Source organism: Oncorhynchus gorbuscha, linkage group LG02 (assembly GCF_021184085.1).
Source record: "Oncorhynchus gorbuscha isolate QuinsamMale2020 ecotype Even-year linkage group LG02, OgorEven_v1.0, whole genome shotgun sequence".
In the NCBI taxonomy this organism is placed as follows: Eukaryota; Metazoa; Chordata; class Actinopteri; order Salmoniformes; family Salmonidae; genus Oncorhynchus; species Oncorhynchus gorbuscha.
In genome coordinates, this window is record NC_060174.1 from 82,063,264 (window position 1) to 82,089,592 (window position 26,329).

Consider the following 26,329-nt stretch of genomic DNA (forward strand, 5'->3'; position numbering starts at 1 on the left):
AGTAGAACAAAAAAAAATTTTTTTACTTGTTGTGAAACTACAAAACATTTTTGTGCTGGTGAAATATTTACAATTCTGGTTGACGGTACAGTGTCCATGATAAAATTCACAGCTTTCAGGAGTCTCACGAGAAAGGAAACAAACACCACACACCCAAATCAGAAAGTGCAATAAATACATTTCTCAAATCATTTCCATACACATACCAGGTTCTTTGCCATCCTTAATACAACAGATTAAAACTTTATAATAATAAAAAAAAATGCACTTGAACTTCAAAACAAGAATTATCACATCCTACATGACGACAAATCATTCAATGATACCAGCTTCAGGTTCTGACAGTGATGGTTTTTGATGACTTGAAGTAAGACTTACTTAATCGTTAATTTCTGATTATATTGACCACTTCTGTCAACAATACACATGCTGGGTGGTGTTATAATAGTACATTTAAGCCTTTAGATCCAAGTTACAAACCATCTAGTCAATCATGGCTAGCTTCAGTTAATCACATATAGATAGCACTGTTCCATCCACACTGAAATCCAATAAGAAGTCCTAATATAAGACCTCTGATTGGTTTACTCTCTCTACACTGGAGTAAATCATGATTTTTTAAAAAGCAAACAGTTCACATTCAAATGCAAACAGTACACATTATTTGAGGCAACAAAAAGTAGTGTTATCTGTTTTTGGATGGTGACCACATTTTCGCCTCAGGTTAAAATCATATTTAATCTAAAAAGGCACACTCTCCAAAGGATCCATTCACAGTATGCAGTTCATGTAGAATAAATTGCTGTGCCATGAATAGTGACTTTCCTTTACAGTGGTGAAGTGCAACATTGTACAGTTTGTAAAATTGTGAAAGGATAGAAATGGTCCAAACTAAAACTTTTTGTAACACCTTATACATACACAAAAGTATGTGGACACCCCTTCAAATGAGTGGATTAGGGTTTTCAGCCACACCCGTTGCTGACAGGCGTATAAAATTGAGCACACAGCCATCTACATAGAAAAACAGCTCAGTGACTTTCAGCGTGCATGCCACCTTTCCAACAAGTCAGTTTGTCACATTTCCGCCCTGCTAGAGCTGCCCCAGTCAACAATAAGTGCCGTTATTGAGAAGTGGAAACGTCTAAGAGCCCAAACGGCTAAGCCGCCAAGTGGTAGAATACAAGCTCACAGAACAGGACCGCGTAAAAATCTTGTTCTCGGATGCAACACTCACTACAGAGTTCCAAACTGCCTCAAAGTAACATCAGCACAAGAACTGTTAGTCGGGAGCTTTATGAAATGGGTCTCCATGGCCGAGCAGCCAAGATCACCATGCACAATGTCAAGCGTCGGCTGGAGTGGTGTAAAGCTCATCGCCATTGGACTCCGGAGCAGTGGAAACACGTTCTCTGGAGTGATGAATCACGCTTCACCTTTAATTTTATTTTTTAACCTTTATTTAACTTGGCAAGTCAATTAAGAACACATTCTTATTTTTAATGACTGCCTAGGAACAGTTGGTTAACTGCCTTGTTCAGGGACAGAACGACCTTGTCAAGCTTGGGGATTCGATCTTGCAACCTTTCGGTTATAAGTCCAACGCTCTAACCACTAGGCTACCTGCCGCCTCATCTGGTAGTCCAACGGACTATGTGGCAGGTAGCCTAGTGGTTAGTGTTGGACTTGTAACCAGAAGGTTGCAAGATCGAGTCCCCAAGCTGACAAGGTAAAAAATCTGTCGTTCTGCCCCTTAACAAGGAAGTTAACCCATTGTTCCTAGGCTGTTTTTCATGGTTCCAGTGAAGGGAAATCTTAACGCTACAGCATACAATGAAATTCTAGACAATTCTGTGCTTCCAACTTTGTGGCAACAGTTTGGGGAAGACCCTTTCCTGTTTCAGCATGACAATTGGCCAACATAATTGCCTGACCTCACTAATGCTTGTGGCTGAATGGAAGCTAGTCCATGCAGCAATGTTCCAACATCTAGTAGAAAGCCTTCCCAGAAGAGTGGAGGCTGTTGTAGCATGATTTTGGAATGAGATGTTTGACAAGCAGGTGTCCACATACTTTTGGTCATGTAGTGCATTTTAAAGATGTCCAGCAGCGATTTTGCAACTTTTCCTATTAAAAAGCAATATCCCAAGTATCAATACATTAAAGTACACACACTAAAGGGTAAAACAATTTGTTGAGCAAACTTCAAAGAGTAGGGTATTCAAGGAGTTGGTCTGATGGTTTCCTCTGATTTGCCTGGCTACCCAGGCTCCTGCTCCAGTCAAACACTACGCCACGACCACAGACTTTAGTTTATCGTCTGCAATGAGTCTGGATCATAAAGAATGATAGAGGCCTCTAGTGGTCAAAAGGCCATATTAACATGGGCAGCACCATTGAGGACTTCTACCATTTTAATGTAGTCAGCTGGGTGGGACTTCCATGTCCAACCAGGTCATCAGGAGAGATCAGCAAAATCATGAAGAAAATCAATTACTTCAAAATGGAAATCGCCTCAATGGCGCTGCCCATGCTGTCACATACACTATAATGGCCGATACAAAGATGATTCCTCTATCTCTATGGCCTGACACTTCACCAAATGCAACATATTTCGGGCCGTCTAGAAACTGATGGGTTGGGCCAAAGCCAGAACACACGTGGCGGAGGTTTGAAAGGAGTGATTACAAGAGTGGCGTTAAGTTTAGAGGTGGAGCAACTGAAATGTAAGATTCTCTGCGTCTGTGATGCCCGCCATTTGCGACACAGACCCGGTGGCGAGCGTGGTGAAACTCAGAAGATGCTGTCTGTCCTTTTCACCTGATAAAGGTAATGTTAGGATATGTCAGCTTTCCCGTGAGAGCCTTTGTGCAGAACCCACTGTGTTTCAGATGCCAAACTTATGGTCATATTGCAGCAGTGTGTTGGAGGGAGATTCTGAGATGAGAAGTGTGCAGGAGGGCAAGTGACAAAGGAATGTGTAGTATCAGTGGGGGAAAAAAAGTGTCCATTGTGGAGGTGCCCATGTTGCTGGGGATCAGAAGTGCCCGATGCAAGAAAGACAGGTTGAGGTTGCCAGGGTCAGAGTAGAACAGAAGGTGTCATATGCTGAGGCAGCGAAAAGAGTACCGTCCTCCCAGGCCTAGTGTAGGATCAGTTAGGGTGAAAGTAGTGGAATGGGGTGGTGATTTTTATGAACACAAACTGTATAAACACAAACTCACTTCCTTGACCCCATCCTGCACAACAGCTCTGCACTGCTCCGCAAAGCATGAATGCCCCGACTTCTGCAGAGGCCATATCACCATAAATGCTGCACGGACAATGCAGACATCGGATTGACCATGCAGCGCCTTTTAGTTGGTGGTGCAATATGTTCCTTTTCCCACTTCTCTTTTTTTGACGTGTAACGCGATTGACCACACACTATGTGGCAGCATGCAAACCAAATGTGCGAACGCCATGAAACCAAAGGCGGCGGCAAAAGACAACCAGTGCATTATGGAATGGTATGTGAACTTCAGACTATCAGTAAGGAAAAAAGCAGTGAAGGAATTCAATTGTCTGATCTAACATTATTAGTATGGGGTGGAGTAGAAAATCATTTCTGATGTTCAAATCGGGGTATTATTCTATCTGTAAAGGGTATGAAACATGGAATGTATTCAAACTACAGAGCCATATCCATTGGGGTGAGACACTGGACACAAGTGAATCTCTACTCATCATTTGTAGAACATTAGTGCGAATTCATGACCATCAAAAAAAATCAGACTAAGGTCTTGTGCTATTATACAAATTGAGATGCTGGGCATGTGATTTCATTCCACTCAGACTCCTCTCCATATTCAGAGTCATTATGCTCAACATTCTATGAAGCATGAACCTGTCTCAATGTTATCCTGGCTGTTGTGGATTGGACAAATCACTACATCACCACAGAGTTCGAACTAGCCTAATGTTGCATTGAGCTTTAAGTGGCCTCTGACTGTATATCAGATCTTGGGGTGCTACCTACGTATGGTGCTAAATAGTGCTCTATTGAGATGGAAAGAAGCTAGCTATGTTTCTGTTGAAAAGTAGGTTACATTTCTGGCTACTCCAATATCAGTAGATTGTAATTCAGGCCCAATATAATTGGTATCACACAATCATGTTTGGTCAACATAAAAAAAGGGTGTGGGAGAGTAGGATTTGATGAAAAGCAAAACTAATCTCAAACATCTAAAATCACCAAAACACTCCAGACATTTGCATGTGTTCAGGGGCCCTTGTACATATCCCCTTATGACCACCCCTTCAAACCAACATCCAAGACATCTCTATCATCTGAAATGCCATCCATTATTAAGTGTTTACAGAGAGAGAGTAGCAAGCTGACTGTTCTGATCTAGTCTACAGCTTTCTCCCTGTACTGTTTCCAGTAGCCTAGTTACAGCCTTCTGATTTCTCCCTGTACTGTTTCCAGTAGCCTAGTTACAGCCCTCTGATTTCTCCCTGTACTGTTTCCAGTAGCCTAGTTACAGCCCTCTGATTTCTCCCTGTACTGTTTCCAGTAGCCTAGTTACAGCCCTCTGATTTCTCCCTGTACTGTTTCCAGTAGCCTAGTTACAGCCCTCTGATTTCTCCCTGTACTGTTTCCAGTAGCCTAGTTACAGCTGTTTCTCCTGTACTGTTTCCAGCCTAGTTACAGCCCTCTGATTTCTCCCTGTACTGTTTCCAGTAGCCTAGTTACAGCCCTCTGATTTCTCCCTGTACTGTTTCCAGTAGCCTAGTTACAGCCCTCTGATTTCTCCCTGTACTGTTTCCAGTAGCCTAGTTACAGCCCTCTGATTTCTCCCTGTACTGTTTCCAGTAGCCTAGTTACAGCCTTCTGATTTCTCCCTGTACTGTTTCCAGTAGCCTAGTTACAGCCCTCTGATTTCTCCCTGTACTGTTTCCAGTAGCCTAGTTACAGCCCTCTGATTTCTCCCTGTACTGTTTCCAGTAGCCTAGTTACAGCCCTCTGATTTCTCCCTGTACTGTTTCCAGTAGCCTAGTTACAGCCCTCTGATTTCTCCCTGTACTGTTTCCAGTAGCCTAGTTACAGCCCTTCTGATTTCTCCCAGCCTGTACTGTTTCCAGTAGCCTAGTTACAGCCTTCTGATTTCTCCCTGTACTGTTTCCAGTAGCCTAGTTACAGCCCTCTGATTTCTCCCTGTACTGTTTCCAGTAGCCTAGTTACAGCCCTCTGATTTCTCCCTGTACTGTTTCCAGTAGCCTAGTTACAGCCCTCTGATTTCTCCCTGTACTGTTTCCAGTAGCCTAGTTACAGCCCTCTGATTTCTCCCTGTACTGTTTCCAGTAGCCTAGTTACAGCCCTCTGATTTCTCCCTGTACTGTTTCCAGTAGCCTAGTTACAGCCCTCTGATTTCTCCCTGTACTGTTTCCAGTAGCCTAGTTACAGCCCTCTGATTTCTCCCTGTACTGTTTCCAGTAGCCTAGTTACAGCCCTCTGATTTCTCCCTGTACTGTTTCCAGTAGCCTAGTTACAGCCCTCTGATTTCTCCCTGTACTGTTTCCAGTAGCCTAGTTACAGCCCTCTGATTTCTCCCTGTACTGTTTCCAGTAGCCTAGTTACAGCCCTCTGATTTCTCCCTGTACTGTTTCCAGTAGCCTAGTTACAGCCCTCTGATTTCTCCCTGTACTGTTTCCAGTAGCCTAGTTACAGCCCTCTGATTTCTCCCTGTACTGTTTCCAGTAGCCTAGTTACAGCCCTCTGATTTCTCCCTGTACTGTTTCCAGTAGCCTAGTTACAGCCTTCTGATTTCTCCCTGTACTGCCAGTTGAACCACTTACACATTTCACTTCTTCATCACATTTCATTAACACAGACCCCACTAGTCGCCTGTGAAGATCACAGACGTGATCAATCAGAGCCAGATATGTACTTGCAACAGTAAGCCTGTTCAACGATACCTCTGGCACATAGAGAGCACCATGCAGAGATAAAATGAAATCCTCAGGAGGACTTTGTCATGTCTGCTTACAGAGAGATATATTGGGAAACATGGCTGCTAGACTGGAAGTGTAGCCTCGTCCCAGATCTGTTTGTGCGGTCTTGCCAATTCCTGTGGTCATTGATGAGACAATGCTCCATGCAGGATGGATACAGAGGCAGACCTGATCTTATTCATCTCTGTATATACTAAAACTTTGCCAGTGTAACAGGGGTCCCTTGTGCTGCCCCAGACTGGAAGGGAAGATCCTCTTTGGAAGGGGGCTCATCGACAAATATCCCAGTTAGTGTGATAAGGTAAGGTTTACATATAGAAAGTCCAGTTGAGAGATGCAAAAAAAGATAGCAGAAGAACAATTGGGATACTGTTTGTATGGGTCTTCAACATGTCCAGTTACAAAGAATTTAAGGGAAGGGGTAAAAGGGATGAGAGCAGCAAGAGTGATCAGACTTTAGGCTAAGATATACTTTAGAGTCCTCAGTTATTCCATGGTTTTTGGATCACTTCACTACCGTTTTAAATCATACAGTCAATGGGGAGTTTATCACCAGCAATGATCTTCATTAAATACAAGAGTTATCTCCTCCACTTCTTTTGTCTTTCACAATCATGTGCTTTGTTAGGCGGTGATTCAACAATCACTCCAGCCTGAAGTGGAGCACTCCTCCCACTTCTTCAACGCCTCCATCCTCTTTTATAGATGACCATTTTAAAAGTGCACAAATTATCCAATAAACTACCTGAGTATAGGTGAGCGTCAGTGCACTTCCTACACAATGCTGAGAGATGGTGTGTGCACCAGTGAGGGTTACTATGAGAACCATGTGCAGTGTGACTAGGGACAGACAGCCAGTTTCAGTATACTATACAACCACACATTCGGTCATAGTACACCATCATACAATAACAATATTGATTTTGTAGATGTGTTGTGCTATAAATAATGTAAAGTACCTCTGGGGATCAATATCCACATCTTAGACTACAACAAATAAGTGATCCTGGCTAAAGAACAGAACAGCATTTCTCTTTATCTTTTCAAATTCCACACAGAAAGGGCTGGTGTGTATTGGAATTACGATTTTACCATAAAACATCTAACGGTCTCTTCCAACATCCACTTATTAGTAACAGTAACAATACTGCTACAGAGAGAGTGGAAGAAAACAATGCTCTAGTTGCTAACACAAACAACTATACAGATTAGCAAAATGAGATCTAAAAAAAAATGTGACGGTATTTTTTCCTATACATTATTATTTTATTATTCTCCATTCTTCATAATACCACCAGAAGTCTGCGTCAGAGTCATCTGCTTGGAAACAGCAGTAAAGACTGGAATACTTGAAATGCGCTACACATCGTCGACAGGCAGATCAGGGATGTTGGTCTTTGCTCGAGTGAAGAAGGCCATCTTCTCTCTGAAATCAGAAGAGAAAAGTCTTATCTTCACGAGCGTAAAACCAGAACTAACCTCCCCTTTTCTACAGTGAACGGAGCAAATCTTTATTTTTCATTGCTGGGATGTGTGTTCACTGAGGCGAACGTCTTTCAGTTGCTTCAGAGCCACCGTCAATTACTTAATCCCAGTCAACTAAGGACTAGCATTGGTCATTAAATTTAAAATGGAGAAACATCCAATACATATCGTAGCCATTTTCCCAATTTAAAATTCCATATAATCTTATATTCTTAGACTAACAGGTATACAAACGGAATGGACGACAAATCATAGTCCTTCCAACTGAACCTAATGCTTGGAGACCTGGGTGAGAGAAGCTATATACAATTTAAACATTGTCATTCATCTAATACATGGGGAAAGAGACAAGGATTAATGGACCAACTCCTCTTACAAGAGGTCTGTTGCACTATACTGTTGCTGTACCCTGTAATGTAATGTAATGTATTCTACAGTACTGACCTGAAGGACTGGACCTCGGGCATCTCTTTCCTGCTCTGGCCTCGGAGCTTGTGGACATCCTTGGCCGCAGCACGCATCATCTTCTCCACCCTCTGCTCCTGCAGCTGCTCCTCACGGGTCTGCAGACACAACATCACCACAGAGACGCTCAGAGAGAAGTTGGAGAATAGGCCTAAACAACAAATCCTGGCCAGTCAACAGATAGATGCTGTTCTAACACCTCACTTCATATTTCACAGGTGTGTATTAGAACAATGATTCATAATAAAAAGTATACAGTTGAAGTCGGAAGTTTACAAACACTTAGGTTGGAGTCATTAAAACTCATTTTTCAACCACTCCACAAATGTCTTGTTAACAAACTATAGCTTTGGCAAGTCAGTTAGGACATCTACTTTGTGCATGACACAAGTCATTTTTCCAACAATTGTTTACAGACAGATTATTTCACTGTATCACAATTCCAGTGGGCCAGAAGTTTACATACACTAAGTTGACAGTGCCTTTAAACAGCTTGGAAAATCCCAGAAAATGATGGCATAGCTTTAGAAGCTTTTGATAGGGTAATTGACATCATTTGAGTCAATTGGAGGTGTACCTGTGGATGTATTTCAAGGCCTACCTTCAAACTCAGTGCCTCTTTGATTGACATCATGGGAAAATCAAAAGAAATCAGCCAGGACCTCAGAAAAAAAGTCTAGTTCACAAGTCTAGTTCATCCTTGGGAGCAATTTCCAAATGCCTGCAGGTACCACATTCATCTGTACAAACAATAGTACATAAGTATAAACACCATGGGACTACGCAGCCGTCATACCACTCAGGAAGGATACGCGTTCTGTTTCCTAGAGATGAACGTACTTTGGTGCAAAAAGTGCAAATCAATCCCAGAACAACAGCAAAGGACCCTGTGAAGATGCTGGAGGAAACAGGTACAAAAGTATCTATATCCACAGTAAAACGAGTCCTATATTAACATAACCTAAAAAGGCCACTCAGCAAGGAAGAAGCCACTGCTCCAAAACTGCCATAATAAAGCCAGACTACAGTTTGCAACTGCACATGGGGACCAAGATCATATTTTTTGGAGAAATGCCCTCTGGTCTGAGGAAACAAAAATAGAACTGTTTGGCCATAATGACCATCATTATGTTCGGAGGAAAAGGGGGAGGCTTGCAAGCTCGAAGACACCATCCCCCAACCATGAAGAACAGGGGTGGTAACATCATGTTGTGGGGGTGCTTTGCTGCAGGAGGGTCTGGTGGACTTCACAAAATAGATGGCATCATGAAGCAGGAAAATGATGTGGATATATTGAAGCAACATCTCAATACATCAGTCAGGAAGTTAAAGCTTGGTCGCAAGTGGACAATGACCCCAAGCATACTTCCAAAGTTGTGGCAAAATGGCTTAAGGACATCAAAGTCAAGGTATAGGAGTGGCCATCACAAAGCCCTGACCTCAATCCTATAGAACATTTGTGGGCAGAACTGAAAAAGTGTGTGTGAGCAAGGAGACCTACAAACCTGACTCAGTTACACCAGCTCTGTCAGGAGGAATGGGCCAAAGTTCACCCAACTTATTGTGGGAAGCTTGTGGAAGGCTACCCGAAACGTTTGACACAAGTCAAACAATTTAAAGGCAATGCTACCAAATACTAATTGAGTGTATGTAAACTTCTGACCCACTGAGAATGTGATGAAATAAATAAAAGCTGAAATAAATAATTCGCTCTACTATTATTCTGATATTTCACATTCTCAAAATAAAGTGGTAATCCTAACTGACCTAAGACAGGGAATTTTTACTAGGATTAAATGTCAGGAATTGTGAAAAACTGAGTTTAATTGTATTTGGCTACTGTGTATGTAAACTTCAGACTTCAACTCTATCTACTGGGTGAGAGACTCCCATCTGTCTCATAAAGTCTGCATTTCAAGGTATTCGGCATGTGACAAATAAAATAAATTTTTATTTTGATTGAAATTGCAGCCAATTCCCAATATAGAGCACGTATTAGTGATAGTGTCACGGGGATCATTGCATCTGGGCAGGTAGCCTAGTGGTTAGAGTGTTGGACTAGTAACCGAAAGGTTGCAAGATCGAATCCCCAAGCTGACAAGGTAAAAATCTGTCATTCTGCCCCTGAACAAGGCAGTTAACACACTGTTCCTAGACAGTCATTGAAAATAAGAATTTGTTCTGAACTGACTTGCCTAGTTAAATAAAAGGTAAATAAATAATAATCTCGCACCTGTTTCTCGGCCTGTCTGAGAAGCAGACGAAAGCGCTCGTCATCTTGCACCCAGGTGGGGAGATCTCTGGTTCCCTGCTGCCGGGCTCTCTCCAGCTGCTCCTTCAGCTCCCTGAGGACATGCAGCTCCTGGGCCAGTCGCGTGTGGCGCGTCCTGGACACCTGCAGGTCCAGCTCTAGGTCCAGACTGGTCCGCAGCAGCCCGTCCAGGCTCCGCACCGAGGGCTGGGGGGAAATGGTGGGATAGTGATCTCTCACACGTCTCTCTTCCTCACACACATAAGGTACAGGGAGACAAAGCAGCTCCTCCCTGTCCTGAACAGAGTTCACTCCTGGGCCCAGCATAAGAGGCCAGAGAATGTCAAGCCGCATTAAAAATTAAACCAGCCATTAAATATTAAGACTCACTTTTACTGAAGGCTAGGTCTGGGAAAGCAAAAATGTAAATGTCTCCCTTTGAGAATAACTAATGTGGACACAGCCTGAGACTCGACTGCACTACTAGACTGTCAGTTTGAACATACACACGTGAGAGAAACAGAGACAGAGAGAAAGAGAAATAGAGCGAGATGAGACAGAGAGACACAGAAAGACAGACAGAAACAGACACACAGAGAGAGAGACACAGAGACACATAGAGAGAGAAAGACCGACACACATAGAGAGAGAGACACAGAGACACAGAGAGAGAAAGACTGACACACATAGAGAGAGAAAGACAGAGAGCACACAGAGACAGAGAGACAGACACAGAGACAGACACAGAGAGAGAGAGACAGAGACAGAGACAGAGACAGACACAGAGAGAGAGAGACAGAGACAGAGACAGACAGACACAGACAGAGACAGAGACAGAGACAGACAGAGACAGAGACAGAGAGAGAGACAGACAGACAGAGAGACAGAGAGACAGAGAGAGAGGGACACAGAGAGACAAAGAAAGAAAGAAAGAAAGAAAGAAAGAAAGAAAGAAAGAAAGAAAGAAAGAAAGAAAGAAAGAAAGAAAGAAAGAAAGAAAGAAAGAAAGAGAGAAAGAAAGAAAGAAAGAAAGAAAGAAAGAGAGAAAAGAAAGAAAAAGAATAAAAACCCTCCAACCCAAAAAGGCCTGTGGTGTTGATGGTATCCAAATTCCAATTGGCTATACTAAAACTCTTTAACATCATCCTTAGCTGTGGCATCTTCCCCAATATTTGGAACCAAGGACTGATCACCCCAATCCACAAAAGTGGAGACAAATTTGACCCCAATAACTAAAGTGGAATATGCATCAACAGTAACCTTGGGAAAATCCTCTGCATTATCATTAACAGCAGACTTGTACATTTCCTCAATGAAAACAATGTGCTGAGCAAATGTCAAATTGGCTTTTTACCAAATTACCGTACAACAGACCATGTATTCACCCTGCTCACCCCTATTGACAACCAAACAAATCAAAACAAAGGCAAAGTCTTCTCATGCTTTGTTGATTTAAAAAAAAGCCTTCGACTCAATTTGGCATGAGGGTCTGCTATACAAATTGATGGAAAGTGGTGTTGGGGGTAAAACATACGACATTATAAAATCCATGTACACAAACAACAAGTGTGCAGTTAAAAATTGGCAAAAAACACACATTTCTTCACTTCTTCACACAGGGTCGTGGGGTGAAACAGGGATGCAAGCTTAAGCCCCACCCTCTTCAACATACACATCAACGAATTGGCGCGGGCACTAGAAAAGTCTGCAGCGCCCGGCCTCACCCTACTAGAATCCGAAGTCAAATGTCTACTGTTTGCTGATGATCTGGTGCTTCTGTCACCAACCAAGGAGGGCCTACAGCAGCACCTAGATCTTCTGCACAGATTCTGTCAGACCTGGGCCCTGACAGTAAATCTCAGTAAGACCAAAATAATGGTGTTCCAAAAAAGGTCCAGTCGCCAGGACCACAAATACAAATTCCATCTAGACACTGTTGCCCTAAAGCACACAAAAAAACTATACATACCTTGGCCTAAACATCAGTGCCACAGGTAACTTCCACAAAGCTGTGAACGATCTGAGAGACAAGAAGGGGATTCTATGCCATCAAAAGGAACATACATTTCAACATACCAATTAGGATCTGGCTAAAAATACTTGAATCAGTCATAGAGCCCATTGCCCTTTACGGTTGTGAGGTCTGGGGTCCGCTCACCATCTAAGACTTCACAAAATGGGACAAACACCAAATTGAGACTCTACATGCAGAATTCTGCAAAAATATCCTCCGTGTACAACATAGAACACCAAATAATGTATGTAGAGCAGAATTAGGCCGATACCCACTAATTATCAAAATCCAGAAAAGAGCTGTTAAATTCTACAACCACCTAAAAGGAAGCGATTCCCAAACCTTCCATAACAAAGCCATCACCTACAGAGAGATGAACCTGGAGAAGAGTCCCCTAAGCAAGCTGGTCCTGGGGCTCTGTTCACAAACACAAACACACCCCACAGAGCCGCAGGACAGCAGCACAATTAGACCCAACCAAATCATGAGAAAACAAAAAGATAATTACTTGATACATTGGAAAGAATTAACAAAAAAACAGAGCAAACTAGAATGCTATTTGGCCCTAAACAGAGAGTACACAGTGAAAGAATACCTGTCCACTGTGACTGACCCAAACTTAAGAAAAGCTTTGACTATGTACAGACTTAGTGAGCATAGCCTTGCTATTGATAAAGGCCGCCGTAGACAGTTCTGGCTCTCAAGAGAAGGCAGGCTATGTGCACACTGCCCACAAAAGGAGGTGGAAACTGAGCTACGCCTCCTGCCCAATGTTAGAGATACATATTTCCCTCAGATTACACAGATCCACAAAGAATTCGAAAACAAATCCAATTTTGATAAACTCCCATATCTACTGGGTGAAATTCCACAGTGTGCCATCACAGCAGCAAGATTTGTGACCTGTTGCCACAAGAAAAGGGCTACCAGTGAAGAACAAACACCATTGTAAATACAACCCATATTTATGCTTATTTATTTTCCCTTGTAACAATGTACAAATAGTTGAAGTACACAACACTGTATATATATATATATATATATATATATAATATGACATTTGTAATTTCTTTGTTTTTGAAACTTCTGTATGTGTAATGTTTACTATTAACTTTTATTGTTTATTTCACTTTTGTATATTATCTACCTCACTTGCTTTGACAATGTTAACACGTTTCCCATGCCAATAAAGCCCCTTGAATTGAATTGAGAGAAAGAAAGCGAGACAGAGAGAAACAAACACACAGAGACAGAGAGACAGAGACCGAGAGACAAAGAGAGAGACAGAGAGAGAGAGAAACACAGACAGACAGAACAATAAGAAAATGTGCTTGTTATACTAAGAACCTTGGCTAACAAGACAGAAATGGAAAGATAAATTGGTATTTATATCATAGAAATATAGACCGATAGACAGAATCTCTATTGTGTGTAAAATGATAAATACAAAGTGGGTATTTATGCAGCATAAAAAAAGAATGATAGATAGGATCTACAGCAGGGGAAGGAAACTAGATTCAGCCGCAGGTCGATTTTTGACGGAGTGGGTGGACAGGGGGGCACACTGCAAATTGACCACAATTAAGCCCAAAAAGAGAACCTATTTGAAAATGTCAATAATTTAATTCCTTGATTACATTGAGACAATGATCACATCTCTTTTTATTTGTGGGGATACTTCAGGACAGATTTCCTAAATTAAACATTTTTAGCTGAATTCCTGGTGATTTTACAGGATTTTTTAAAAATAAAAAAATAAAATCCTGACCAAACTCTAATCTTTGGGGTGCCCCCCCACCTCATTTAAAAAAAGATCAATCACTCGCAAGCCGGTTTTGGCCCACGCCTGTTGCCGACCCCTGATCTATGTACTTTTGTGGGATGGATACTAAGTGGGTAGTTTCTACCTTCTTCATGCGCATGCTGCGTCTCTCTGATGCGTTCCTGATGAAAGGAGACTTCTTTGACAGAGTGGAGCTGTCACTGTCACTGCGGTTGATCTGATCATCACACAGTAGAACGGCAAAAACAAACAGAAAGAAAACAAAGTTGGAACAAAAAGGGCATGAACGACAGCTTCCGTTGGGTTTGAGATGCTTTTCAAAGCTAAGCACAAGTGAAAACAGTAGTCAGAGTGAACAGTATTTAACATTTCAGTCATTTAAAAAACGAGGCTATAGTTAGAGGCTATATAAATAAATCAGTTTGTCTGAATGATTTTTTGAGTAGATATGTACAAATATAAATGTATATCTAGCACAGATAGGTGCTACTATATACTAGATGTGTACTAAATATGTCCATGTATTGTGTGCACTAGAGTGGCTGCCCTCACCCGGCAGATGTACTGGCTCTGGGGCCCAGGGGAGAAGGTCTTGGAGCGGATGATGGTGTTGCCCTGGAAGAAGGCATTCTGCTGGGGAACATGGTGGGGCCGACGCTCCTTTGGCCGGACCACCGAGGAGGAGACATGGTGGTGGTGGCCGGTACTGGTCTCCTTGTTCACCTGGGGACGGAGCAGGAGAACAGTTTACAATGAAGGCTGTGTTTTACATAGTCAACCTTGGCTTACAAATGTACTGTTATGTTCAGTTCCAACTCTGATCAAGTCATTCTTAGTCAAGTCATACAGCACATTTGTTAGTCTGCATATCAATGAGTTTGCAGAACTGTTGAGTTTGATTCAAATGAACACACATGTTTTTACTCAAATACTTCCATTGAACATCATCTAGAAATAGGTCAAATAATATCAAATAAAATAGTATTCATATACAGTAGTATTTATAACAGTTAATGGAGTCTCCACATACCCTCTCAGCCAGGGTTCCTGTTCCAGTCGGTTTGGTTGTCACTTCCACTCCCTCCCAATGGCTGCTGTCAGGATAAAGCCCCTCCACTTCCTCTAGAGGTCCTGCCCCCTCTATGTGGTCATTTTCTTCGTCTTCAAACACTTCACCTTCCAGCTCTTCACTGTGCCTGTACAGGGTTGAAACACTATCAGACCGACAGAGGGAGGTAAGGAGAGACAGAGGGAGGTAAGGAGAGAGAGAGACAGAGAGACAGAGAGAGCAACCTGTCAGTTATTCACCTTGCCCATTCTACATGCGAGGGGCTGTGGGGGAGGAGGGGTGGTTAGTGTGCCTCTGGGCTTTCAAAAACTACACTCAATGTCTGAGCTTCTTCTCGTGGGAGAGGGGGAAGGGAGGGAACAATTATTCAACTGGGGGAGGTGAGTGTGTGTGAGACAAGATCTCCCTCATTGACCGTGACGAGTATGGAAGAAGGGCCTGTCCTCTGTAGAGGTTATAATGGGGAGGAGAATAACAGGATAAAGGTTCTGTTAGTGAAGGGAGAGCTCACCATTCATCCTCCTCTGGGTCACCCTCCAGACTGCCTGCTACTCTCTCTGTGGTGGGGACAGAGCTCTGGAACACACGTTGTTACTCATCTGTTACATGCATTCATTACATACAGTAGGTTTACACATTCATAACACTTCCATACAGATTCACCTTAACAGATCAATTTCCTTTTGAAATGCAGGCCATTGCTATAGATGAATGAATGTCTATGTTACCCTTTCAGACTGCCGAGCCGTCCCAGTCTTGTCCTTGTTATTGATCTGGGGCATGAAGGAGTAGCTGAGGAGGTTGTAGCTCTTGACACATCTCTCCCCAGAGGTGTTGACATCAGCCAGGCTTATCTGAGCACCAGCCTTCCCAGAGGACAGAAAGCCATTCAATAGTTAAAAGGTAGTCTACTGAACGATGATAAACACTGTTGTAACAGACTTTCATGCTTGAGACAGTACGGAGTGTTAGGAAGGACAAAAAGCTCTTATCCACTAACAGCAATAAACCACTGTCATATGACACGATGACAACACAATGGAAAGCTAAAAGGTATACATTGGAATTTCAATGTACACTTAGCAAATACACCACGTACAAGTGTTTGCACTGTCTGGGTGTGGACTGTTTGTTATGTTGATGCTGAATTGAGAGATGAGTGACAGACCAGGGACAGTCGTTACACTCACAAGACACTCCTCATGGCCAGACAGGCTGGTGTGGCATATGTCCACCCTCAGGGTCTTCTGCCGCAGGGCATTGTGGGCCATCTGGACACCGAAGACTTCATTGACCTCCACAATGTCCTGGGGTAGAGAGCCACGCGTCCGGAAGAGGCAGCAGGTGGACTCTGAGCACGGGAGCACCGCCACACGGATGTATCTATGGAGGAGACACACACAGTTAAACACCTCAAGACAATGTACACACAGATGCGTATACAGTTGAGGACAGAGGAAACATACAGTACTTTCAATACAAACAAACCTAATTGATGAGAAGTGGGAACAAAGACATCCACACACAGCATATGCACACAGTCATTGAAAAGGTGTTTCGAATAGCCAAGTAATAACAGTCATTCACTTCTAAAGCAAAGAGAAAAGGCAACTTTGCTATATACATTTTGTGGTCTGGTGGCAGTACGAGGACGCTGCAATTGGAGAGCTGCATGACGAACATGGTGAAGCGCTTGTCTTTCACCTCGTACTTCAGGCCCAGTCTGACCTGGGCACAGCCTAGTGGTCCTCCCCTCTCCTCATAGCCCAGCAGCAGCTCTGCAGGGAGGACTGACCTGGGAAAAGTGACACATACAGGATTAGATCCACAAAGCTGCTATCAAATACAGTATCAGGAAGCAAAACCTGGTTTGTGCTTTAGCCACCAACCTTCCATTTGAAGTCATATCACTGATATTCTAGTGGGGACATCAGTCTGAACAGATCTGGCTACCAGACCTCAAACACCACAGTAAGTTATGACAGGGACATGTATGTTGCCATTAGTTATGGCCCTCAGGTTCTAGGGTCAAACAGTTCAAACAAAACATAGTACTGCAGACAGCTTGTCTCTTTCTAATAGTAATAGATAAACCATCAGATCAAACCTCCCCAATTTGAGTTCTACCTTTCTGAATAACTTAATTTACATACACATCTAGAAGTTACTTCCGGCGCCGACAGAGATGGCCGCCTCGCTTCGCGTTCCTAGGAAACTATGCAGTTTTTTGTTTTTTTACGTGTTATTTCTTACATTAGTACCCCAGTCATCTTAGGTTTCATTACATACAGTCGAGAAGAACTACTGAATATAAGATCAGCGTCAACTCACCATCAGTACGACCAAGAATATGTTTTCCGCGACGCGGATCCTGTGTTCTGCTTTACAAACAGGCCAACGGAATTGATTCCATGCAGCGACCCCCAAAAAAAACTACTTCGTAAAAGAGGGAAACGTAGCGGTCTTCTGGTCAGACTCCAGACACGGGCACATCGCGCACCACTCCCTAGCATTCTTCTTGCCAATGTCCAGTCTCTTGACAACAAGGTTGATGAAATCCGAGCAAGGGTAGCATTCCAGAGGGACATCAGAGACTGCAACGTTCTCTGCTTCACGGAAACATGGCTCACTGGGAAGACGCTATCCGGGGCGGTGCAGCCAACGGGTTTCTCAACGCATCGCGCCGACAGAAACAAACATCTTTCTGGTAAGAAGAGTGGCGGGGGCGTATGCCTCATGACTAACGAGACATGGTGTGATGAAAGAAACATACAGGAACTCAAATCCTTCTGTTCACCTGATTTAGAATTCCTCACAATCAAATGTAGACCGCATTATCTACCAAGAGAATTCTCTTTGATTATAATCACAGCCGTATATATCCTCCCCCAAGCAGACACATCGATGGCTCTGAACGAACTTTATTTAACTCTTTGCAAACTGGAAACCATTTATCCGGAGGCTGCATTCATTGTAGCTGGGGATTTTAACAAAGCTAATCTGAAAACAAGACTCCCTAAATTTTATCAGCATATCGATTGAGCAACCAGGGGTGGTAAAACCTTGGATCATTGTTACTCTAACATCCGCGACGCATATAAGGCCCTGCCCCGCCCCCCTTTCGGAAAAGCTGACCACGACTCCATTTTGTTGATCCCTGCCTACAGACAGAAACTAAAACAAGAGGCTCCCACGCTGAGGTCTGTCCAACGCTGGTCCGACCAAGCTGACTCCACACTCAAAGACTGCTTCCATCACGTGGACTGGGACATGTTTCGTATTGCGTCAGATAAAAATATTGACGAATACGCTGATTCGGTGTGCAAGTTCATTAGAACGTGCGTTGAATATGTCGTTCCCATAGCAACGATAAAAACATTCCCTAACCAGAAACCGTGGATTGATGGCAGCATTCGCGTGAAACTGAAAGCGCGAACCACTGCTTTTAATCAGGGCAAGGTGTCTGGCAACATGACCGAATACAAACAGTGCAGCTATTCCCTCCGCAAGGCTATTAAACAAGCTAAGTGTCAGTACAGAGACAAAGTAGAATCTCAATTCAACGGCTCAGACACAAGAGGCATGTGGCAGGGCCTACAGTCAATCACGGACTACAAGAAGAAACCCAGCCCAGTCACGGACCAGGATGTCTTGCTCCCAGGCAGACTAAATAACTTTTTTGCCCGCTTTGAGGACAATACAGTGCCACTGACACGGCCTGCAACGAAAACATGCGGTCTCTCCTTCACTGCAGCCGAGGTGAGTAAGACATTTAAACGTGTTAACCCTCGCATGGCTGCAGGCCCAGACGGCATCCCCAGCCGCGCCCTCGGAGCATGCGCAGACCAGCTGGCCGGTGTGTTTACGGACATATTCAATCAATCCCTATACCAGTCTGCTGTTCCCACATGCTTCAAGAGGGCCACCATTGTTCCTGTTCCCAAGAAAGCTAAGGTAACTGAGCTAAACGACTACCGCCCCGCCCCGTAGCACTCACTTCCATCATCATGAAGTGCTTTGAGAGACTAGTCAAGGATCATATCACCTCCACCCACTCCAATTTGCTTACCGCCCAAATAGGTCCACAGACGATGCAATCTCAACCACACTGCACACTGCCCTAACCCACCTGGACAAGAGGAATACCTATGTGAGAATGCTGTTCATCGACTACAGCTCGGCATTCAACACCATAGTACCCTCCAAGCTCGTCATCAAGCTCGAGACCCTGGGTCTCGACCCCGCCCTGTGCAACTGGGTACTGGACTTCCTGACGGGCCGCCCCCAGGTGGTGAGGGTAGGCAACAACATCTCCTCCCCGCTGATCCTCAACACGGGGCCCCACAAGGGTGCGTTCTGAGCCCTCTCCTGTACTCCCTGTTCACCCACGACTGCGTGGCCACGCACGCCTCCAACTCAATCATCAAGTTTGCGGACGACACAACAGTGGTAGGCTTGATTACCAACAACGACGAGACGGCCTACAGGGAGGAGGTGAGGGCCCTCGGAGTGTGGTGTCAGGAAAATAACCTCACACTCAACGTCAACAAAACTAAGGAGATGATTGTGGACTTCAGGAAACAGCAGAGGGAACACCCCCCTATCCACATCGATGGAACAGTAGTGGAGAGGGTAACAAGTTTTAAGTTCCTCCGCATACACATCACAGACAAACTGAATTGGTCCACTCACACTGACAGCGTCGTGAAGAAGGCGCAGCAGCGCCTCTTCACCCTCAGGAGGCTGAAGAAATTCGGCTTGTCACCAAAAGCACTCACAAACTTCTACAGATGCACAATCGAGAGCATCCTGGCGGGCTGTATCACCGCCTGGTACGGCAACTGCTCCGCCCTCAACCGTAAGGCTCTCCAGAGGATAGTGAGGTCTGCACAACGCATCACCGGGGGCAAACTACCTGCCCTCCAGGACACCTACACACCCGATGTTACAGGAAGGCCATAAAGATCATCAAGGACATCAACCACCCGAGCCACTGCCTGTTCACCCCGCTATCATCCAGAAGGCGAGGTCAGTACAGGTGCATCAAAGCTGGGACCGAGAGACTGAAAAACAGCTTCTATCTCAAGGCCATCAGACTGTTAAACAGCCACCACTAACATTGAGTGGCTGCTGCCAACACACTGTTATTGACACTGACCCAACTCCAGCCACTTTAATAATGGGAATTGATGGGAAATGATGTAAATATATCACTAGCCACTTTAAACAATGCTACCTTATATAATGTTACTTACCTTACATTATTAATCTCATATGCATACGTATATACTGTACTCTATATCATCGACTGCATCCTTATGTAATACATGTATCACTAGCCACTTTAACTATGCCACTTTGTTTACTTTGTCTACATACTCATCTCATATGTATATAGTGTACTCGATACCATCTACTGTATGCTGCCCTGTACCATCACTCATTCATATATCCTCATGTACATATTCTTTATCCCCTTACACTGTGTATAAGACAGTAGTTTTGGAATTGTTAGTTAGATTACTTGTTGGTTATCACTGCATTGTCGGAACTAGAAGCACAAGCATTTCGCTACACTCGCATTAACATCTGCTAACCATGTGTATGTGACAAATAAAATTCGATTTGATTTGGGTATCCTGACCTAATCCCCCCAAAATTACAATATCGTGTTTGACCTTAATTACTGTATATACTGCACACCCTTCTAACATTAGATAGGATAGGGGTGTTAATGAAGCACCATCTTTCCATTACTATCCATGAAGGTTCAGGCTACTGAACATGGTCTTAAGTCTTGCTCCAGAATAAAGCAATTAGGGAGACACCTCTCCTCCAGGTGACCCAATGGCCTTCTGCTGTACCCACCTCGTCTCTGAGGGCTCATACACCCCGCTGTCACCCGCCACCGACTCATCAGACACTGCTGACATCACGCCCATCTTCTTAGGCCCCGCCCCCACCGTCCCTCTGGCTTGCACTATGGCTTCTAGGGGAAGAGGGGGTTGGAAGAGGAGAGGAAAACAGGGAGGAGAAGAGGAGTGTAGAGAAACACCTTGTCAGAACCATTCCCCCATGGCGGTCATGGGAACCGGTGCAGAGTTGCATAGCTGGAGTAAACCATACAGTTAACGGTGGGCTATAACTTAACCCCTTCTCTCTCCCTCCTCACCCCGGTGTGCCCCCCCCACTGGCAATCAGGTTTCAGGTGCAATCCTTGAATTCCTCACGAGGTGCACACACACACATACTACAGTGGATGAGGTGGAAGCCTGACCTATCAGTCCAATACATCACAAGCGCTAATACAGCTCTTCTCTTCCTCTCCTCTGTCTCTCTCCATAAGTCACACTGTGCAGAATAATACAGCCCTGTCTATCTCTCTAGGTCACACTGTGCAGGCTAATACAGCCGGGTCTCTCTCTAGGTCACACTGTGCAGGCTAATACAGCCCTGTCTCTCTCTCTCTAGGTCACACTGTGCAGAATAATACAGCCCTGTCTCTCTCTTTAGGTCACACTGTGCAGAATAATACAGCCCTGTCTCTCTCTCTAGGTCACACTGTGCAGGCTAATACAGCCCTGTCTCTCTAGGTCACACTGTGCGGAATAATACAGCCCTGTCTCTCTCTTTAGGTCACACTGTGCAGGCTAATACAGCCCGGTCTCTCTCTCTAGGTCACACTGTGCGGAATAATACAGCCCTGTCTCTCTCTTTAGGTCACACTGTGCAGGCTAATACAGCCCTGTCTCTCTCTCTAGGTCACACTGTGCAGGCTAATACAGCCCTGTCTCTCTCTCTAGGTCACACTGTGCAGGCTAATACAGCCCTGTCTCTCTCTCTAGGTCACACTGTGCAGGCTAATACAGCCATGTCTCTCTCTCTTGGTCACACTGTGCAGGCTAATACAGCCATGTCTCTCTCTCTTGGTCACACTGTGCAGGCTAATACAGCCCTGTCTCTCTCTCTTGGTCACACTGTGCAGGCTAATACAGCCCTGTCTCTCTCTTTGGTCACACTGTGCAGGCTAATACAGCCCTGTCTCTCTCTCTAGGTCACACTGTGCAGGCTAATACAGCCCTGTCTCCCTCTCTAGGTCACACTGTGCAGGCTAATACAGCCCTGTGTCTCTCTCTCTAGGTCACACTGTGCAGGCTAATACAGCCCTGTCTCTCTCTCTAGGTCACACTGTGCAGGCTAATACAGCCCTGTCTCTCTCTAGGTCACACTGTGCAGGCTTGCCATTATGCAACTAAACATCTCTTACTACATCACCCATATACACCGAGTATACAAAACATTAGGGACACCTTCCTAATATTGAGTTGCACCCCCTTTTGCCCTCAGAGAAGTCTTAACACTACACAAGTCTACAGTAGCAGGTAATACAGTCGCTCTCCTGATATTAAAAGAGAGCTTAAATAATATCAGATAGACAGAAAGTGACTGTACCTTTAAACATCTCTCCAGCTATGGTAGTGGCATCCTCCTCCACCCCTCCAGGGTGCTGCTGCTCCTCCTTGTCCAGCCCCAGCTCAGTCAGCCTGCTATGCAGCTCCATGTCTAGTCCCCCACCTGGGCCCCCTGGTCCCGCAAACCTCTCCCCGGAGAGGAATATAGAGTCCGTGACCAGTGGCGAGCAGGGCGGCGAGAGTGACGACATCGAAGACCTCGGCGACAGTGAACTGATCGACCTTGGCGTCTCTGATAGTCTCAGCGCCTGTAGCCTGGTTCTGGCCTCTGCTCCCCCACCGACAACACCCCCCTTGTCGCCCGCTCCCTCTCCCCCAGCGACCACCTCGTGTTCGTGGATGGTGGTGATGGAGCTGGAGGGCCGGTAGCTGACCCCCGGGCCACCCTCCTGCAGTAGGGAGTCCAATTTGTTCTGGAAGTCTGGGTCTCCCAGCTCAGGCTGCTCCAGATAAATATCTGTGAAGCTCAGGGAGGAGGTGGAGCCCAGGGATGACGTGGTGGCCAAAGAGCCCCGGCTGGAGGTCAGAGAGCCACGGCTGCTGCCTGAGGAACACGACAGTGTGCTGGCCGAAAGACTGCAGGATGAGAGATGGGGAGAAGGGAGGAGAGAGAGGCAGAGAAGAGAGGGTTGGATTGGGAGGGAGCGAGCGAGGGAGGGAGGAAGATGGAAAGAACATTTGGACATAAAGAAGGCATAGAGAGGGGAGATGGAGAGAAGAGAGAGAAAATCAGAGGAGAGGATGGGGAGGAGAAGAGAACAATACAGAAAGAGGGCAGTGAGAGAGAGACAATTGGGGGCAGAAAAAAGGATGTAGCGAAAAGCGGAGTGGACGGGGATAAAGGAAGAGGGAGAGAGAGAGGACCGCAGTGTTAGAAGAGCTAGGAGGGTACTCCAACCACATTTTCCTCATTTGCTTCTCTGTTCCCCATCTTTTGGCCCTCAGTAACTTCAAATGCAGTGTCTACTCGACAGAAAACATAGTAATTAAAGCTAGGCAAGCTCATTAGGAAAGACACAGGGGAGTTTCTCTGCATCTAGGCCCTTTGATGTATATCAGCTAGAAACAGGATGAATTATGCATGATAAGAACAAAAACAGAGAGAAAGAGACTAACACTATTGTTGAAGTTATTTGTTTGATTAAATGGGAGTATGGAGAGCGCCTTTTGAAAATAGCTTTAATATATATATGACTATCTTACAGAGACTTCACATCTTATAAAACACAGCTTCAGTTTCAGAGTCCATTTCTGAAACGCACACTCCTGTTTCAAGAGCTGAAATTCAAATTGACTTTACAAAAACAGTGACTAAGTATAGGACACATCTTGAGCTTTTAGAGTAAAGGTTAAATACGCAATGTCCTATCCCTCTCTCATTCTCTTTTAAGACCAACAGTCCCTCATAGAACTGAATGAATCATACGAGCCACTCAGAAGATAAACTACTGTAGTCTAGAATCTTATGTGAATTTATGGAGCTCTGTACATGAAAGACGCTCCTTTAAGATGAGGTGACTGTAGACCTTTGAAGACCCTGGATTGAAGTTTGACTCCTTCCCCTCAAAGGGTTGTGGGTAAGCTCAAGGCAGGTTGTGAGGTAAATCTAAAGTGCCAAGCCCTCCACAGTTAAAACATTGCCCATGTCTCCAAGGTCTTCTTATTCATTTTTCATTTGGAATGTGCACATTCAGTTGTGCAATAGGAGTTTACATTTTAAGTCGATACATTTAAGTGATTGTGCCTCCTGAACTGGCAGCGTGGTAGTGCTGTGTTACAGCTGGGTGACAGTTGCTGAATGTGTTGTTTAGGTGAGTAAATGTACCTCTTGATCTGAGTGTGTAGTGATGAGGCCAGGCGAACCATCTCCTCCAGCTCTCTCACCAGCTTGTTCCTCTTACAGTGCAATCTTAATCTGATAGAAAAGACAAAACACCAGAAATGTTAGGTCAAAAAAATGATAATGCAAGCAGAAGAAACAGGCCCTATTCTACTTGGGTAATCAGAAAAAACAATCAACTACATGACCATACAATTACATAATTACAATGTTCTTACAAACTAGAGTAATTACAGCTTTATAAACAGTTATAAGAGCTAAAGGTTATTTTCTTCCTCAACGAGCAGATACTTCTGACTTCAAATATTAAACGAGCTTGTTAAAAAAGGCTATTTTGCATCCACCCTACATCCCCTGTTTGTGATGCTCGAGTTACATATGGGAGAGAGAGATGAGTGGGGGAGAGTGAGAGATAAAAAAAGAAAATGAAAGAAAATTAGAGAAGGAAAGAGGATATGGGAAAGTAAGAGAAATGGAAGAGAAAGAAAGAAAATAGGCCTAATTGGTATATTCTCCTTGGTTACCTCATCCAGAGTGCAGATTTCCAACCACTAAACAGTAAGTATGGACCTTAGAAAAGGCTAGTTCCAGGTAAGAGGCTAGGGGGAGGGGCTTCTACACTACACTATCAATGTCTATGATCCAATCACAACCATGAACCAGGAATGTCATGAAAAAAGGCTATGCGGATCAAAGCATCCAACACAACAAAAAGAGCAGTGTTGTGTGTCTTGGAGTAACTCTTACACCAGGTCCCCATTAGGGAGTATACCTTCTGGGTTTATGTAACAGTCATATTACTTACACCATGTCTTTTCACTGCAGTTAAAGCACAGTACAGTAGGTTGTTATCAGCAGGGCAGTGGGCCTTGCTCTGCCTATCTATTCCCTGTCAGTGAATATACTGTAGCCTAGTTCCAGCGGGGTTCCAATGTCCTCCTCTCTCCTTCATGCAACAGCCCCGCTGACCTGTTCCCTCGCTAGCATTAACAGGTGCTGTATAAAACAAATTTTAAAATGCACTCTTTTTGTGAGGTGCTGACTAATGGAACACAAACTCCAAAAAGTGGCAAAAGTTCACTGAGAAGAGTGACTAATTTCATCTCCTGTATTATTGTATGTGACCATGATGCTTTCCTGGTGTGCAGCTCTGTTCCCTCTCTCATTTATCCCTCTTTCCCTGGCCGTGACTTTACCCAGGGAAGGAGTGATCACTCAATGTCTATAAGCCCCATGCTGACCAAGGTTTCCCCCACCTTTACTGCCCAAACAATTTAGCCTCACACTGTTCTAATTAAACAATGTGTTTGCGGCCCACAATGTTTGCAATGACTTTGCACCCCGCCAAGTAGCTATAAATCCTCTCCCCTCACCTTTCGGTCAGGGCCTTGCTCTGGTTGTCCCTGGCAGCCTGCAGGTCTCTCTCAAGCCTTTTCTTTTGTGTCTCTATCTTCTCCTGGTCATTGGGCACTTTCTTGCAAGGCTTGATGTATTGCAGCTCCTTGAGTAGCTCCTCCTTCTCATTGATGAGGATGAGGCGGTCACGCTCTGGGTCCAGCAGCCCTGGCCACGCCTCACTGTCCAGCTTGGCTATCTGCACCTCGATGGTGGCAATCCTGGAGGTGGAGAGAGGAGAGCATAGAGAGTGTATATTTAATGTTCTATTATGTTGTATTTATATGTTCTCCTTTTCTAAGGCCCTGCAATAGACTAGAGTCCAGGGGGTGTACTTGTACATCAAGCAGCCTGATGCTACAAAAACAGTAAACAGGCTCCTACGAGCTGTTCCGGCTCACACAAGCCAAGGGTTCTTGTAAGGCTACTTAAGTTCTATTTAATCGTGTGGAGGAGAGAAGGTTTAAAAGAGATATGACTTCTAAGTCATTATAAGTGCTCGTGACCTAATCAAATGGCTACCCACACTATTTGCATTGCCCCCCCCACCCTGCTCCCTCT

At 44.4% G+C, this 26,329-nt stretch overlaps 1 protein-coding gene across 4 annotated transcripts in view; it reads right to left on the reverse strand.

Moving 5' to 3' along the window:
• Window positions 1-5,106: 5,106 nt before the first annotated feature.
• The window catches only part of LOC124010913 (protein KIBRA-like), a 39,489-nt gene continuing 18,266 nt past the window's right edge, over window positions 5,107-26,329 (reverse strand). For 2 of the 4 annotated variants that reach the window (XM_046323720.1, XM_046323711.1), the window contains 11 exons: window positions 25,747-25,989; window positions 24,359-24,448; window positions 22,514-23,109; window positions 20,930-21,050; window positions 16,686-16,856; window positions 16,252-16,444; window positions 15,790-15,927; window positions 15,573-15,637; window positions 15,023-15,206; window positions 14,545-14,715; window positions 13,447-14,209 (listed from right to left, as the gene is read on the reverse strand). In XM_046323720.1, coding sequence (XP_046179676.1) covers window positions 14,024-14,209; window positions 14,545-14,715; window positions 15,023-15,206; window positions 15,573-15,637; window positions 15,790-15,927; window positions 16,252-16,444; window positions 16,686-16,856; window positions 20,930-21,050; window positions 22,514-23,109; window positions 24,359-24,448; window positions 25,747-25,989 — 2,158 coding nt within the window. In that variant the 3' untranslated portion in view covers window positions 13,447-14,023. Of the gene's footprint in view, window positions 7,421-7,923; window positions 8,043-10,177; window positions 10,442-13,446; window positions 14,210-14,544; window positions 14,716-15,022; window positions 15,207-15,572; window positions 15,638-15,789; window positions 15,928-16,251; window positions 16,445-16,685; window positions 16,857-20,929; window positions 21,051-22,513; window positions 23,110-24,358; window positions 24,449-25,746; window positions 25,990-26,329 lie in introns of those variants that run through there. The other 2 variants (XM_046323739.1, XM_046323728.1) reach the window with 2 other exon arrangements.